The sequence below is a fragment of the Suricata suricatta genome, chromosome 4 (assembly GCF_006229205.1).
Source record: "Suricata suricatta isolate VVHF042 chromosome 4, meerkat_22Aug2017_6uvM2_HiC, whole genome shotgun sequence".
NCBI lineage: Eukaryota > Metazoa > Chordata > Mammalia > Carnivora > Herpestidae > Suricata > Suricata suricatta.
Window position 1 is genome coordinate 14,089,463 of NC_043703.1, and position 16,640 is coordinate 14,106,102.

General features: G+C 38.8%; 1 protein-coding gene across 1 annotated transcript in view; it reads left to right on the forward strand.

Annotated features, from left to right (window-relative positions):
- UGGT2 (UDP-glucose glycoprotein glucosyltransferase 2) overlaps positions 1-16,640 on the forward strand; it is a 187,893-nt gene that overhangs the window by 54,886 nt on the left and 116,367 nt on the right. Inside the window, exons 9-10 of the mRNA XM_029936528.1 lie at positions 5,620-5,719; positions 7,874-7,934. Of these exons, the coding sequence (XP_029792388.1) occupies positions 5,620-5,719; positions 7,874-7,934 (161 nt within the window). The remainder of the gene's footprint in view (positions 1-5,619; positions 5,720-7,873; positions 7,935-16,640) is intronic.

Below are 16,640 nucleotides of genomic sequence, written 5' to 3' on the forward strand. Positions count from 1 at the left end.
CATGACACCCTCAAGGTCCATCCACTTTCCTACAAATGGCCATATTTCATTCTTTCTCATTGCCATGTAATACTCCGTTGTATATATATACCACATCTTCCTGATCCACTCATCAGGTGATGGACATTTAGGCTCTTTCCATGTTTTGGCTATTGTTGACATTGCTGCTATGAACATTGGGATACATGTGTCCCTATGCATCAGCACTTCTGTATTCTTTGGGTAAATCCCTAGCAGTGCTATTGCTGGGTCATAAGGGAGTTCTATGGATAGTTTTTTGAGGAACTTCCACCCTATTTTCCAGAGTGGCTGCACCAGTTTACATTCCCACCAACAGTGTAGGAGGGTGCCCGTCTCTCCACACCCTCGCCAGCATCTATAGTCTCTGGATTTGATCATTTTAGCCACTCTGACTGGCGTGAGAGAAAACTAATAGGCAACCGACAGAATGGGAAAAGATAGTTTCAAATGACATATCAGATAAAGGGCTAGTATCTAAAATCTACAAGGAGCTCACCGAACTTCACACCCATGAAACAAATAACCCAGTGAAGAAATGGGCAGAAGACATGAAGAGACACTTCTCTAAAGAGGACATCCAGATGGCTTACGGGCACATGAAACGACGCTGAACATCACTCATCATCAGGGAAACACAAATCAAAACCACACTGAGATATCTAATCATTTTTAAAGTATACACTGATTTTTCTTATAGGTTCATCTCCAGTAATAAATCATATTTCAAATCACATTTCACTGTCTATAAGAGTGGTTAAAAATCTTGAGTCATCAGTCAGGAAATCGTTAGTTTTCTTCTGTTTAAAATTTTTCATCTTAATAGACTATTGCATATTCCACTGTTAGAACAGCCTCTGTGCCAACATCCTTTAAGCATATCTCTTATGAAAATTTGGTTTGAATTGTAACTCCTTTTCAGTTTATTTTCTTTTTCATTACTTGTAATGTTTAGTCATGGGGATATCATTTTTCTGAGTAATTCATAGCTCATCAACTTTTTATTAACAGCTTATAGAGACAGGTGGCATACTATACAATTCATCCCTTTAAAATGTACCATTTAATGGGTTTTAGTATATTTTCTGAGTTGTTTTAACTGTCCCACAGTCAATTTTGGAGTATTTTCATCACCTCAGAAAGAAAGTATCACCCATTAGCAGTCACTCCCTGTTTCTCCCCAGTTTTCCCATCAGTTGTAGGCAAGCACCATTCTATTTTCTTCTTCGAAATACTCTCCAAGGAAGCCATAATTTATAAAATATAATTGCAGGTGATACTTGTAGATGATGCTTTTGAAGGCCTATAAACAGAGAACGTGCACAGTCTGTTTTAGTGGATCTGGCTGATGTCTGTGTGAGGTTGATTTGAATGAACTAGAAACAGGAGCTCTGGTTCAGACCTCTTTGAAATCCTTTAGTGAGAGGTTGCACTGTGACTGCTAGCGGCCATTGAAAGGAAGGCTGGATTTAGCGGATGTTCTGATGAAAGGAGTCAAAGATGGCTTTAAGACGTCCAACCTTGAGCCTGAGTAGAGAGAATATAAAACATGTAAGTATGTTTTGGGCTTGAAGATGGCATTCCAGAATGATGAAACTGAAGTTAAATGGATTGCTTATAGTGACAGTGACACATTCAGATGACAAGGTCCCATAGTGGGCTAAACAGGAAGTCCATAAGTGAAAAGGAGAGGATTGGAAGAGCTGGGCATCTTAGCATCAAGATGTTCAAAAGCAGGGGAGTTGATGGTGCAAAGTGAGCAGTTGGTGCGCGAGGGTGGGCACTGGCGCTGGCCCAGGTGTGGAAAGTGGAGCCCATGAGGAGCACGTGATAGAAGCCAAACAGAGTCGATTTCTCTTAAGTAGATTTCTTTCTTTTATTGATTTACCAGATATTTACTGAAGGTCTACTACATGTTAGTCATGTTCCTGCCTCCATGGTTTTATAAATTTTGGCTGAGAGCCAAACATGTTTCATTCACATCAGGACCCATACATGAGTATATGATGTCAGAACACATTGATAGGCTCAACCTTTAAAAAAAAAAAAAAAGCTTCCACATACAACATGTATGTTTACTACATTTTATTCATTCTGGCAGACTTTCTTTTATTCCATCCTATATCATGAGGAAAATAACTTCACATTGCCTATTCAGTCTGATGTCACTGCTGACTGATGGGTCCCAACTGAAATTTTGAAAAACACTAGATTCTGAAGATAAATGAGCTAAAGTAGATACTGCGTGTCTTTGAGGGATCTTAGATAAACATAAAATTTAAAAACCAATGGAAAAACTATGATTGTAATTGCTTTAAAGCAAAGGTAGGTAGGATTAAGAAGGGTGTGTGCCAGGAAGAGCTGAACTGGTGAGGGTGGGGGTTGGGGAGAGAGCGGGGAGGCCGTGTCAAGAAGTGACAGCTGATGGGAGATCTCAGGAAGGGTGGGGATAAATGTGGGGGCGGGTGCCATAGAATACAAGGATCATAGTGAGAGGGTGGATAGGGATGTGTGTGACGAGAACTGCAAGGTCGTGGTTTGCGCAGCTGCATGGAGTGTTTGCTGAGAAGAGGAGACTAAAGAGGACCAGATTTGGGCAAAGACGGGACAGGAATAGTACAGACTTATCATTAATCGTGTTGCTTTGGAAGTGTCCAAGTGGTAAAACAGTTGAATATGGGGATCTGGGTTTCAGAGGCTTAAGTGTAGGACTTCAATAGCTGTGGCTGAGTCATTAGGTGTGGAGTGTTTAGAATAAAGCAAAACAATGTTAAAATCTGGTAATATTATGTTCATTTGGCTGTTATTTACAGTCTGTCGATTTCATAAGTGAATTTTCGGGAGCTTTCAAATAAGCTGTGCTCAGAAGATCGGTCGTGTAAAGGAGAATTACATGCATGTTAATAAAAAGTTTTAGAAGACTAGTTGCGCTGTCATACCTGAGTGAAAAGTAGTCGTCCATGAGCATCGTGATGGTGATGGTGATGATAAAACTATTGGCCGCCACTGTGTCTGGCAAAGTGTTAGGCTGTTTATATAAATTATCCTAATTTCCTTTTTAAAAATTTAGATAGATCTCTCTCTTTTCCAGATGAGGAATTAGGAAATGGACACATAAAATAATTAGTCTAAGTTCACAAACCTGATAAAGCACAAACGAAGAATACCTAAAATGAGCTAACTTCTGTCTTCTACACTGTGTCCTGCTCTTTTTGAGTAGGACATTGTACAGGAGCCAAATGCCATCAAGCAAGGTCTTTGATCGTCCACTTTCCTCTTTTATAAGTTGTTACACCTTTCAGTCATAAAAATAATGATTATGTTTTCTTGCCTAAAAGTGCATATATTCCTAAATATATAGACATGAGTTAAAAATCCTGTTGCTTGATGGAGGAGGGCACTTGTGGGGAAGAACACTGGGTGTTGTATGGAAACTAATTTGACAGTAAACTACTTTAAAAAAATCATGTTGCTTATAAATGCCATTAATAGCAATAGAACAATAACATAAAGATTCTTCTAATTTTACTATTCATTCATTTATTCATTCATCAATATTTAGTGAGCACCTACCTGTATATCAGGTCCCTTTTTTTTGGTGAGAAAATTTAATTTCTACTCTTTTAGCATATTTCAATGATGTACTACAGTGATATCAACTCTAGTCACCATGGTATACATAGACCTTCAGACCTGTTCATTTTCTAGCTGAACATTTATACCCTTTTATCAACCTCTCCTTCTTTCCTTTATCCAGCCCACAGGCAACTACTTTTCTACTCTGTTTATATGAGTTTGACTTTTTCTTTTTTAAACACCTAAGTGATACTGCACAATTTGTCTTTGTTTTCACTTAGCATAATGTCCTCCAGGTTCATTGATGTTGTTACAAATAGCAGAATGTTCTTTCTTTATGATGCTGAATAATATTCCACTGTATTTATACACCACATTTTCTCATCCATTCATCCACCAATGGATAGTTAGATTATTTCCACCTTGGCTGTTGTGGATAATGCTGCAGTGAACATGGGAGTCCAGCTATCCGAGAGACTGACCTCATTTCCTTTGTATAGATACCCAAAGCTGGGCTATATAGTGGTTCTACTTTTAATTTCTGGAGGAATTGCCATGTTTTCTGTAGTGGCTACACCAGTTTACATGAGTTTCTTTTGTAATTTGGTTATTAGCCCCTTATCAGATATATAATTTGCAGATGTTTTCTCCCGTTCCATAGCTTGCTTTTTCACTTTGTTGATGGTTTCCTTCCCGTACAGAAGGTTTTGAGTAGGCTATAGTCTCCCTTGTTGATTTTTGCTTTGCCGCCTTCAGCTTTGGTGTCACATAAAAACGTCATCGCAAAGACTGATGTCAAGGAGCTTACCCTTATGTTTTTTCCTCAGGATTTTATGGATTTAGGTCTTAAATTTAAATCCTTAATCCATTTTGAGTTAATTTTTGCATGTTGTATAAGATAGGGGTCCATTTTCATTCTTATGCACGTGAATGTCTGGTTTTCCCAGCACCATTTACTGAATACAATGTCAGTGCTTTTTCTTTGCAGGATGTAATCCTCTTGCAAAAGGATCTTCCTAAGATAAGGACTGACAAATACCCACTGTGTTTGGTAACTAGGATATACTCTTGAGCACTGACAGGTTCTCTGCAGTGCTGGAGCTGGAAATATGCTGAAGTAGGTTGAGGAAATGCTATTTAAGGTTACTCAGCTAGAAAGTGAATACAGAGCTGGAATTTGAACGTTGGTGGTTAGGCTCTCTATCCTGGGAAGCTGTGCTAAGAACATCTTTCCCTAAGCTTTGACTGCAACTTAATTCACCACACTGAGAACGTGGAATCATAGTCTTGTTATATTAAGCTGGTTATTTTACTAGTGTATGGTAAGCTAGGATTCTGCCTGTGGTGAAGTGTTAAGGAGAAACAGCATGTTTCAGTATTCAGTAACAAACAGAATTAAGCTTTAAAATCTTTTCGGACTCTTGACAAAGGAACAAGATTAAGATCACTGCTTCTGACATATTGGAGATGGACTACGTAAGCCGCACAGTTTTCTTTTCATAGAACTTTTGTATCTGGTAAAATACTCAGTTTAGAATTTTATTTTTATTGTGGTATAAAGATAACACATGTTGAAAGAAAAAGTGAATTTTTTATATTTACTATGTTAAACACATTGGATCTTTCTTAAAGTTCTTTCCAGAATTAGCTCTGCAAAGCTCTTTTCTCCTGCCTCTTGTTGTTCTTATCAAAGCTTTTTGCTGCATGTTTTGTTCAACCGTAAGTACAGAAAAAATAGTGTGGCATTAACATTTCTTTTCATATATCTCTTTTTGAAGTTATACTGTAATTTGTGGGAAACAATAGGTATTAAATGATTGGACCTTCATCAGTGTTTAACGCTTACCTTAGTTGGACATTAGTGATAGCCTTCTGTTTAAAACTTTTAAAAAATGCTAAATATGTGTTAACATGTCTGTATATAACTATATGGCAAGAAATGTTGAGTGAATTATTTAAATTACCTGAAAGTGTCTGTAAAGGTTTGACGTGATGCTAGATTTCTTGATGATTTTTTTTTTCCAGATCTTAGTTTTCAGGCAGCTTCTCAAATAAAGTCTACTCCAGTTTATGATGCCATAAAATTAATGAAAGACATTTCACAGAACTTCCCCATAAAAGCCAGGTATGTTAAAGTTTATGGGTTTGATTATAGCCAGAACTCTTTCCATTAAATAATTTTATGAAAATAGCTGATTTCATTTAGCATAATGATATCAGTTAATTCTAATAGCTATAGTTTTATGAAAACAGGGTATTTCTTTATTATGCATGTTGGGTTGTTTTTTGTTTGTTTGGTTTTGTTTTGACCAGAGGAAAATACTGGCTTGTGCCCACATGTGTATACATACTGCAAACAGAACTCCTAAATTAGAGGCAAATGAAAAGGAAAAGTAATCTATTAAAAGTGTTTAAACAAAAACAGTGATATGGTAATCCAGGATAAAACCTGTTGAAGCAGTGAATAATGAGAGAATATTTTTCTTTTCTGGGTGGAGGGTGATGAAAAGTATTATTTTAAATAGATTTATGCCCAGAATATGGCCAAATCATGTTCTTGCCCTTTCAAATTCTAAACAAGTAGTAATGTCCTCTTTATGGAATACTTGTTTGCTTCCAGAAATACTGATTCTACACTAAACACATCTTGTAGTTGAGTAGATAAGACATTTGCATGTCTAAAAGTAATCAGTACTTTTACAAAAAAGCAAAACTCTTATGCATTTACAGTGTGGTTAGGGATGGCGAGACATGGGATTCTAAGCCCCCAGTAAGACAGAAAGTAAGTTGGCTTCTGTGGAAGACATGGAGCGTGTGGCTAGCGCAGCAGTGTTTCCTGAGGGGAAGCGGGGGGCGCCCCGCAGGCAGCACCCTCTCTCAGCACGTGGGTGATCGCGAAGCCTCTCTTTGCCTCCTGCATCATTCTGTACGTTTATCCACACTGCAGAGTATCAGATATTCCTTCCTTTGTAAGACAAATAAATAGCACAAGTTGACCACAAGATAACAACCTTTATGTGGGACCGCGAAAATAGAGCTGTGTCAACTCATTTACAGATATCAGTATATTGTAATTCTTTAATTACAATATATCTGTAATTTTTTAAGAGCCAAGAATTTGAGAAGTCAGCACTTGTATACTGAAACATGAAATGTGTGTAGGTGTATAAATGTTTCGTTACACTGGTGTTTTTGAAATTACTAGATCAGATACAAATAAAGTAAAATAATTTCAGTTTTAAGAAGACTATTCACTCTTTTGACAATTAGTCATTTTGACAGTAAGTCAGTTTGTGGTTGATCATATAAAAAAAGTGCAAACTACGGTCGCACTGCTGAGTGGCTAACTTACAGGCTTGAGCATATCTGTAAAGCCACTTGACAGACCATTACTAAATGTTTGTTAAAGTATTTGCTAAACGGGTGAAAATTTTATAATATCAAATTATCCATTCTAATTTCTTTTAAATGCTGCCAGATTTTAGGAGCTAATACGCACTTTTTGTGGGAGATTTACTTTAAAGCATAACTTTGCATTAACAATCCTTTAATTTTTAAATTTTTTTGCATAAAATTGACAAATGTGTTACTTAATTTTCCAAGGCGTTATCAAGTCAAATATATGTAGTTAATATGTTTTTCAAAATCTGTCTTTAAGTTATGAGGGAGTTTTAGTTCTTGAAGAGTGAATAGGAGGTAAGTCAGTATTGTCCGTCATTGAGAGTTTACGTGCTCTGTAAAGATCCCAGGTTTACCAAAACTCTTCATGAGAAAATATTTTGAAATTTACCTGTTTACGTTGACACATGTGGTCATATTGGTCATTTCACACAGAGGTTTCTGAATGGGCCAAACAACACAAAATAGCGTTTTCAATTAAGTATAGCTGAAAGTCTATCTAGTAGAAAAGTCGGAAAGTATCTAGTAGTAAACAGATTTTGACAGTACCTAATGCATACAGTCATGCACATGAACTCTTTTTTTAAATTATTTTAACTGCAGTGTAGTTAACATACCGTGTCGTGTTAGTTTCCGGTGTACAATATAGTGTCTCAGCAACTCCGTCCCGTCACCCGGGTCTGTAATCACCTGAATCAGACACCCGCATCACAGGACCGCCATGCTGCCAGTGGTCACATAGCTGCGTGGAAATGTGCACTTCCGGTCCTGAAGCATTCGGAGTTCTTAGGTTCTTAGCCAGAATGTCATATGACCCTGAAGTATAGATTGTCCTAAACATTTAAGGAGAAATGAATTATATCAGTATTTCTTTTCCCAGGTCTCTGACCAGAATTGCTGTAAATCAACTTATGAAGGAGGAAATACAGGAAAATCAAAAGGTTTGTTTGAATTCTTTTTTAAAAAACATTGAGACACTAATATTACGATTTTAGACTTTGGATCTTCAGTTTTCATGTAGAAAAGAAAATGTTAATGTGTGTTTTTTTATTATTAAAACAGTTGAGATTTTCCACTTTTAGATTGTCTAGTTTATATAGCTGACAGTCTGTGATAACAGCAGGCCTTTCCTGACGTGCGTCTTACCTACTTCTTCATTCGCCCTGTACCTCGGACCTTCTGCCCACTTCATTGGTTATCTTTACAGGCCAAAGAATAAAGCTATGAGTTACTTATTGTTACTTATTCTGTTTCTCATGATTGGCTTTGCTTTTAAGCTTGTAGGGCCCGAGTCGATTTGGACTGCTGGAGCGTCCTGAGAGGCCAGGCATGTAGGGCACAGCTGATCATTCATGTGATAAGATGCTGCCAGGGGGTCTCTTACATTGCATTAAGAACCCAAGTGACCCTAGTTGTGTTAATACTTGTGAAGTGCTTCGAGCACTGCCTGGCTTCATTACCTAGGACTGGCTTGGCTTAAAGAAATACAATAAAGATGCATGGGGCACTGCACAGTAGGAATTTATATTTATCACATAAAAAAAAACCATCTCAGAGTAAGTGGTTACAGACCTGGTTTCCTCCTCCTGCAGCCCCGAATGGCTGCCACAGCGTTAGACTTCTTACTTGTATTTAAAGCAGAAAGAGGCAGGAAGATGGTATTAAATGCCACGTTCATCCTCACTAAAGCCCTCCTGGAACACTTCACCTGCCCGACTTCCATCTCACTGGCCAGAATTTTGTCACATGGCTATTTCTAGCTGCAAAGGAGGCTAGAAAAGTAGTGCTGAGGCAGTCAGAGAAGTGGGCTCACTTAGCCAGTCGGCAGTGCCTGTCACACGGAGGCAGAGTGAGCTCTCAGGGGGACCGACAACTGCAGCAGTAACGGTGAAGGAGACGCGTCCTTCATGGTTGGAGCATGGGTACTGGGAACCATCGCACATCGCCCCTGTGTAGCATGTTCTTTGCCTCGCTTACCACCTAAGAAATGATTGTTTATCCTCCCAAAATAGTTGCGGTATTACTCCTTTCTACAGTTTTCCTAATTGCTCTAACCATCCTTTGAACACAGTGATTTTCTTATAAAAGCTCCTGTGTTTATAGTGAATTTTGTTGGAATAATGCCACCTGCAATAGGAAAAGAAGAGAGGGTAGAAAAGAAAAGGGAGGAAGAATGAAGGATACTGGAGTTTCAGTGGCTTCACCCAATCTGGTATATTTTTTTTCCCATTTAATAGTCCAGAGGGGGTGTTCACATCATCAGAGCTTCACTCCAAGTTGCGATTTTCCATCCAAAGGCTGGAGGACTTTATGAAGTTAAAGAAGAAATACTGGGACACCTGGATGGCTCAGTTGGTTAAGCTTCCGGCTTCGGCTCAGGTCATGATCTCACAGTTGTTGGGTTCAAGTCCTGCATCAGGCTCTGTGCTGACAACTAGCTCAGAGCCTGGAGCCTGCTTCAGAGATCTGTACCTCCCTCTCTCTCTGACCCTCCCCAGCTCGCGCTGTCTCTGTCTCTCAAAAATAAATAAAAAACATTGAATTTAAATAAAAATTTTAAAAAAGAAGAAGAAACACTGTGAGAATGAAAGAGGTAATTGGAAGGACTGAAGACCCAGATTTCTCGAGTAGACGGTGTGACCTCATAACCGTAGGCTGACTGCTAAAGCGAGCTGCTGAAGCGGAGTGGAAGTTAATAGGAATGAATAGATCGGGAAACTGAAGGCAGAGGCTTGAATGAGTGTGGTACCTGATACAGCAGATTCCCTCAGAAATACTGGTTGAAGTGAAAACTGTCGAATGTTTAAATGTTATCTGTAATGCATTCAATGTTTAGCAGTAGGTGGTTTTTTAACTGTTATGTATTTTTTATAGCAGTCATTAATATCCCAGTGTATAAAATGAGACCCAGTGACTTCTGTTGGGTCACAGAGTTGGTAAAAGAACCAAAATTGGTGCTCTGATACACAGTTTTCTTTTCAGATAAGTTTCATAAGCGCCTTGAATTTGTTCAAGTGCCAAGCATCTTGCTAGGTGATTAGAAAACAAGATATTTGAGGAGATTAGGAAATTTGGTCTAGTTTCTTCTAAAAACTCTTGAATGACCTGTTTCCAGAAGAACAACGTACAGACTTGAGAAAATTGCATTTAGGAAAACCAGGTGATGTGAGGAGTCTAGTGTAGACTGTCAGTCCTCTACAGAAATCAACGGGAAACCTGTCGATCAAGCAAAGCCGAGTCTAATAAACTTCTGCCGGAAGGGGGAACAACATTTGCTAGAATCTTCTTAGTGTCTCAAAAGAAGGATGTTACAGTAGATTATTTATAGGTTGTAGGGCTTCTCTTCAAGGGGTTTAATCTGAGTCTTTCAACCTAGGGGAAATTGTTTGGGATTGGGCGGAGTTTGTAACAGTAGTTGAGTATTGGTCAAAACAGAAGCGCTGGTTTTGATGAGCAAACTGTTATGAGCAAGCTCTTTGCCCAGATGAGTTAACTGTTCAGATTGGCAAACCAGACCATTTTGCAGATCTATTCCAGGTTTGCCTGGAACTGTTTATTTGTAAGAATTTCCTGAAGCAAATGGTTATTTATTCATTTATAGCTTTATCTTCCTGGACAAGAATTTCCTGTAATAGTTAGGTAATGTCAGCTCAGGTGATCCCTGTTCTCAGTCCCAGGAGCTGAGCTGTAATGGCGTAAGTGGTCCCTGCATGTCTCTCTGGAAGGTCAAGGGATGACTCCAGAAGTAGACAGTAGCTGGGCAGAAAAGTGGAAAGAGATCGTGTTGCTTTCACTACAGTGCTTTATGACCGAAGGTTTCATGTTGCTAGTAAGTAGAAAGTCATAGGGAAGGACGATTTAAAAATTTAAGATCGTTGGCTGATCTATTTGCAGAGGGAAAACATGAAATACTGAGATAGACTATGTTATTGCTCACAGTCTCTCTTCCCTCTGTCCCAGGAATCTGCTCCTCTGCCCCCACGGTGTTGGCTTTAGCTGATATGAAAGGAGCAGATACACACATCCTATACAAGCAGAAGCTTTCGGTTCTATTGCCTTTTTGTTTCTGCTCTAACTCAAGAGGCGTGTCCCACATGGCCGCTGCTCTCCGGGTCTGGCACCCGAAATGAAAAAGGCCCTGGAGTGGAGCCCAAGATGATAGAGGGTGTGAAAATGTGATACGAACCTGAAGTCCGTGTTTCCTCTGGGAAGCCACTGAGAATCAGGGATTCTTTATATTAAGAACTTGGTTACAGTAGTATTAAATACAGTTAAACTTTTTATATGTTACTTTTGCATTTGCTAATTTGTATTTTACCTTCTGCTCTTGAAGCGATTAAACAATGTTTCTATGTTTGAAAGATATTCAGAATAATTTCTGTTGCTCTATGCAAGGGTGATTTTAGGGCTATTAGAAGAACTGAAGGAATAAAGTAGTTCTGGAAATAGAACAGGCAGAGGTCTGGGCTTAGTTCCTGGCACCAGCCTTGAGGAAGTCCTCTTCAAACCTCTTCTTTTAAAATGTAAATCACACAGTTTCAATTAGAATAATCTGTGAGAATATTTTGTAAATATATACAACTGTAAGATGGCAGAGATAGTGGAAATGTAGTCAGAATGACGAGTTTTAAGTTTAGAATTCTTACAGAAAGAGTTATTCTAATACTACATTTAAGAAGATCATTCTTTCATTTACATTACCCAGAAATAACATTATCTGTCAATCCTAGGATTTACTTTATCTTCTCATTTTTCAGGAATTATTTGGATCTTTTCTATTTTAATATCTTTACTTTTTGCATAGTTCAGCCTTTTATTATCAACTTAGGAGGTCTGGCTATAGTTAATTTTATTTACTTATATCATATTTTGAATTAAAGCTGGCCTAAGCTGACATCTTGTTACTAAGAATGTGTATAGTGACTGGTTCCAGTAGAAACACAGCTGCAGCCCAGTTTAAAGTAGTCCCATTTATTCTCCTAAAAATCACAGAGAGCAACAAAGAGAATGAGTAGAATTCATATATAGCAACAGGAAGAATGAAACCACATTTTCAGCAAAACTAGCAGAAGGCAAAAAACTATCAGCTCTCCGTTTCGTGTGTGGTGGGAACTGCCCCGCACCAGGAGAACTGAAGCGTGAAGCTACAGTTGTGTGAAGAAGAACGGAACACGGCAGGGGTCCCCGAGCCACAGTCCCAGAAATCCTCAGCAAGTGCTTACCCTGAAAGGAGAGGGCTCCACTCTGAGCGTTCAGTGTTCTGAGTAGGAACACCCCAGGTGGGCAGGGGCGCCTGGATGGCTCAGTGCGTTGAGCATCTGACTCTTGATTTTGGCTCAGGTCATGATCCCAGGCTTGTGGGATTAAGCACATCAGGCTCTGCGTGGAGCCTGCATAAGATTCTCCCTCTCCCTCTCCCTCTATTCCTCCCCCTCACCCCTTGGCTTGTGCTTGCACATGTGTGTGTGTGCTTTCTCTCATAAAAAAAAATTTTTTTTTGAGAGACAGAGACACTGTGAGCAGGGGAAGGTCAGAGAGAGAGGGAGACACAGAATCTGAAGCAGGCTCCAGGCTCTGAGCTATCAGCAGGGCCGAACCCACTAACTGTGAGATCATGACCTGAGCTGAAGCCGGACACTTAACCGACTGAGCCACCCAGGCGCCGCTCTCATAAAAATTTAGAAAAAAGGAGAGGGGCACGTCAGCTGCAGGAGGGGGAGAAAGGAGTCATGTGAAGTGCACGAACGTGGCAGATTTAAGGAAACCCAGCTAGTAAGAGGGGGTAGCACATCCAAGAGACCAGGTCATCATCGTTAGTGGCAGAGTGAAGAGAAACAGTACCCGGTGATTAGGACCTATGAGCTAGGTAAATATTTGAGAATCTGAGGAAGACTGTCTGTCTGTGTTGGGTGACCCAGCCTAAACTGTTGATCACAAGGAAACTCCAAACCAGGAAACCTGGAAGGCTGATTTTCCTCTTTCACTCCAAAACCATCTTTCCTGCTAATGTCTAGTGCAAGAAAATCTAAGTGATTCAGATATATGTCATCAGAAAGGCAGAACTGCTACATCCATGTAAAGATGTCATGTAAAGGGGGAGAGGAGAATCAGAACCACACTGGAGATGAAGAAACCTCAGTCAGCAGAGAAAGATTGCAACACGACATTCAGATGTGTGCTTGGAAAGCTACTGAGGCCGAGAAGCAACCCTGTGCAGAAATCCGGTGACTCACGGGAAGCTGGGCCAAGAATAGGACCAGAGGATGGGAACCCAGAAGTGGAAGGACTTGGCAAAGATACTGAAAGCATCCATTTCAGAAGTAAAAACTAAAACTGCAAATGGCACAAGGAAGAATTGAACTTATAGAAAACCCTGTAGAAGATATAGGGGATAGGGTTAAGAAATGCAGAGAAAGTAAAGCGGAAAGGATTCAAGACAAATGATAAATAAAAGGCAGATAAAGGAAATCCAGCATTCCTGTAGTAGCATCTCTGAAATAGAAAAACCAAACAAATGGACAGAGCAAATGTTTAAAACCGTAGTTAGACCATTTTCTGAAATAAAAGACTTGAATCCACATTATTTAAAGGGTACACTGTGTAACAGGAAAATTGACCAAGAATCATTGAAAGAAAGGCTATAGGAAAAAAAGAATTATTTGTGCATTTAGCAATAAGGATTATAAAGAAAAAACCAGACTGACATCAGACTTTAAAAAACAGTATTCAACTCTGACTGTCTTGAAGGTTTTTCTTAAGAAAGGAGGCTGTATTTTGTCAAATGCTTTTTCTGCAACTATTGACAGGACCCTTTGGTTCTTATCTTTTATTAATGTGATGTATCACATTGGTTGATTTTCAAATATTGAACCAGCCCTGCAGCCTAGGAATGATTCCCACTTGATCAGGGTGAATAATTCTTTTCATAGGCTCTTGAATTAGATTTGCTAGTATCTTGTTCACAATTTTTGCATCCATGTTCATCAGGGATATTGGCCTGTATTTATCCTTTTTGGTGGGGTATCTGTCTGGTTTGGGAATCAAGGTAATGCTGGCTTCACAGAATGAGTCTGGAAGCTCAACTTCCATTTCTTGGAACAGCTTGAGCAGGATAGGTATTAACTCTGCTTTAAATGTCTGGTAGAATTCCCTTGGGAAGCCATCTGGCCCAGGACTCTTATTTGTTGGAAAATTTTGATAACTATTTCAATTTCTTCACTGGTTATGGGTCTGTTTAAATTTTCTGTTTCTTCCCATTTGACTTTTGGTAATGTGTGAGTGTCTAGGAATTTGTCCATTTCTTCCAGGTTGTCGAGTTTGTTGGCATATAATTTTTCATAGTATTCTCTGATAATTGCTTGTATTTCTGAGGGATTGGTTGTGATAAATCCATTTTCATTCATGATTTTATCGATTTGGATCCTCTTTCTTTTCTTATTGAGAAGTCTGGCTAGGGGGTTATCAATTTTGTTTAAAACCAGCTCTTAGTTTCATTGATTTTTTTTTTCTACTTTTTTAAAAAAATTCTCTATTGTTTATCTTTGCTCTGATCTTTATTATTTCTCTTTTTCTGCTGGCCTTGGGGTTTCTTTGTTGCACTGCTTCTAGTTCCTTTAGGTATGCTGTTAGATTTTGTATTTGGGATTTTTTTGTTTGTTTGTTTCTTGAGATAGGCCTGGATTTCAATGTATTTTCCTCTTAGGACTGCCTGTATCCCAAAAGGATTGGACTGTTGAGTTTTCATATATTTTTTAATTTCTTCAGTTGCCTGGTTGACCCATTCATTCTTACGTAGGACGTTCTTCTGTCTTCATGGATTTAGAGGCTTTCCAAACTTTTTTCAGTGGTTCAAGTTTCATAGCATTGTGATATGAAAATGTGTATGGTATGATCCCAATTCTTTTCTATTTGTTGAGGGCTGTTTTGTGACCCAGCATGTAATCTGTCTTGGAGAATGTTCCATGCACACTCAAGAAGAATGTGTATTCTGCTGCTTTAAGATGAAAAATTCTGACTATATCTGTCAAGTCCCTCTGGTCCAGTGTATCATTCAGGGCCATTGTTTCTTTACTGGTTTTATATCTGGATGATCTGTCCATTGCTGTTAGTGGAGTATTAAAGTCCCCTGCAATTACCACGTTCTTACCAATAAGATTGCTTGTGTTTATGATTGCTTTTTATGTTTGGGTGCTTCAAAATTTGGTGCATAAACATTTATAATTGTTAGCTCTTCTTGATGGATAGACCCCATAATTATGATATAATGCCCTTCTTCATCTCTTGTTACAGCCTTTAGTTTAAAATGTAGTTTGTCTGATATAAGTATGGCTACTTCAACTTTCCTTTGACTTCCAGTAGCATGATAGGTATTTCTCCATCCCCTCACTTTCTATCTGAAGGTGTCCTCAGGTCTAAAGTGGGTCTTTTGTAGACAGCAAATAGATGGGTCTTTTTTTTTTTTTAATACATTCTGATACTGTATGTCTTTTGATTGGAGCATTTAGTCCATTTACATCCAGTGTTATTATTGAAAGATATGGATTTAGAGTCATTGTGTTATCTGTGGGTTTCATGCTTGTAGTGATGTCTCTGGTGCTCTATGGTCTTTGCAATATTCCACTCAGAGTCCCTCTTAGGATCCCTTGGAGGGCTGGTTTAGTGGTGATGAATTTCTTCAGTTTTTGTTGTCTAGGAAAACATTTATCTCTCCTTCTATTTGGAATGAAAGACTTGCTGGCTAAAGGATTCTTGGCTGCATATTTTTCCTATTCAACACATTGAAAGTTTCCTGCCACTCCTTTCTGGCCTGCCAAGTTTCAGTAGATAAGTCTGCTCCTAATGTTATATATCTACTCTTGTAAATTAAGGCTCGTTTGTCCCTCGCTGCTTTCAGAATTCTCTATCTTTGTATTTTTCCAGTTTCAGTGTGGCATGTCATGCATAAGATCAATTCAAGTTATGTCTGAATGGCGTTCTCTTTGCTTCCTGGATTTCAATGTCTGTTTCCTTCCCCAGACTGGGGAAGTTCTCAGCTGTGATTTGTTCAAGTACATCTTACATCCCTTTCTCTCTCTCTCCTTTTTCCGGAACTCCTATGATAAGGATGTTATTCCATTTCATTGAATCACTTAGTTCTCTAATTCTCCCCCCATGGTCCAGAAATTTTTTTCTTTTTCTCAGCTTCATCTTTTTCCATAATTTTATCTTCTATTTCACCTGTTCTCCCCTCTGCCTTTTTAATCCTCGCTGTCACCACCTCTAGTTTATTTTGCACCTCATTTACGGCATTTTAATTTAATCATGACTATTTTTTAGTCCCTTGATCTCTGCAGCAATAGATTCTCTGCTGTCTTCTACGCTTTTTCAAGCCCATCGATTAATTTATGACTATTATCCTAAATTCGTGTTCATTTACATTGTTTTTATCTGTCTTGATCAATTCTTTGCTGTCATTCATAGAATTTCTTTTGAGGAGAATTCTTCTGTTTCATCATTTTGGCTAGTTTTCTTTCCCTTAGTGTTTCAAAAGCTTGTTCTGCATCCTGCACCTGTGACACTACTATATTAAAGAGGGGTCATACACTGTCCAGGGCCTAGACCTTCAAGAGGTATTTTTTGGAGTTACTCTGAAGACTCTGGTTGCTTTA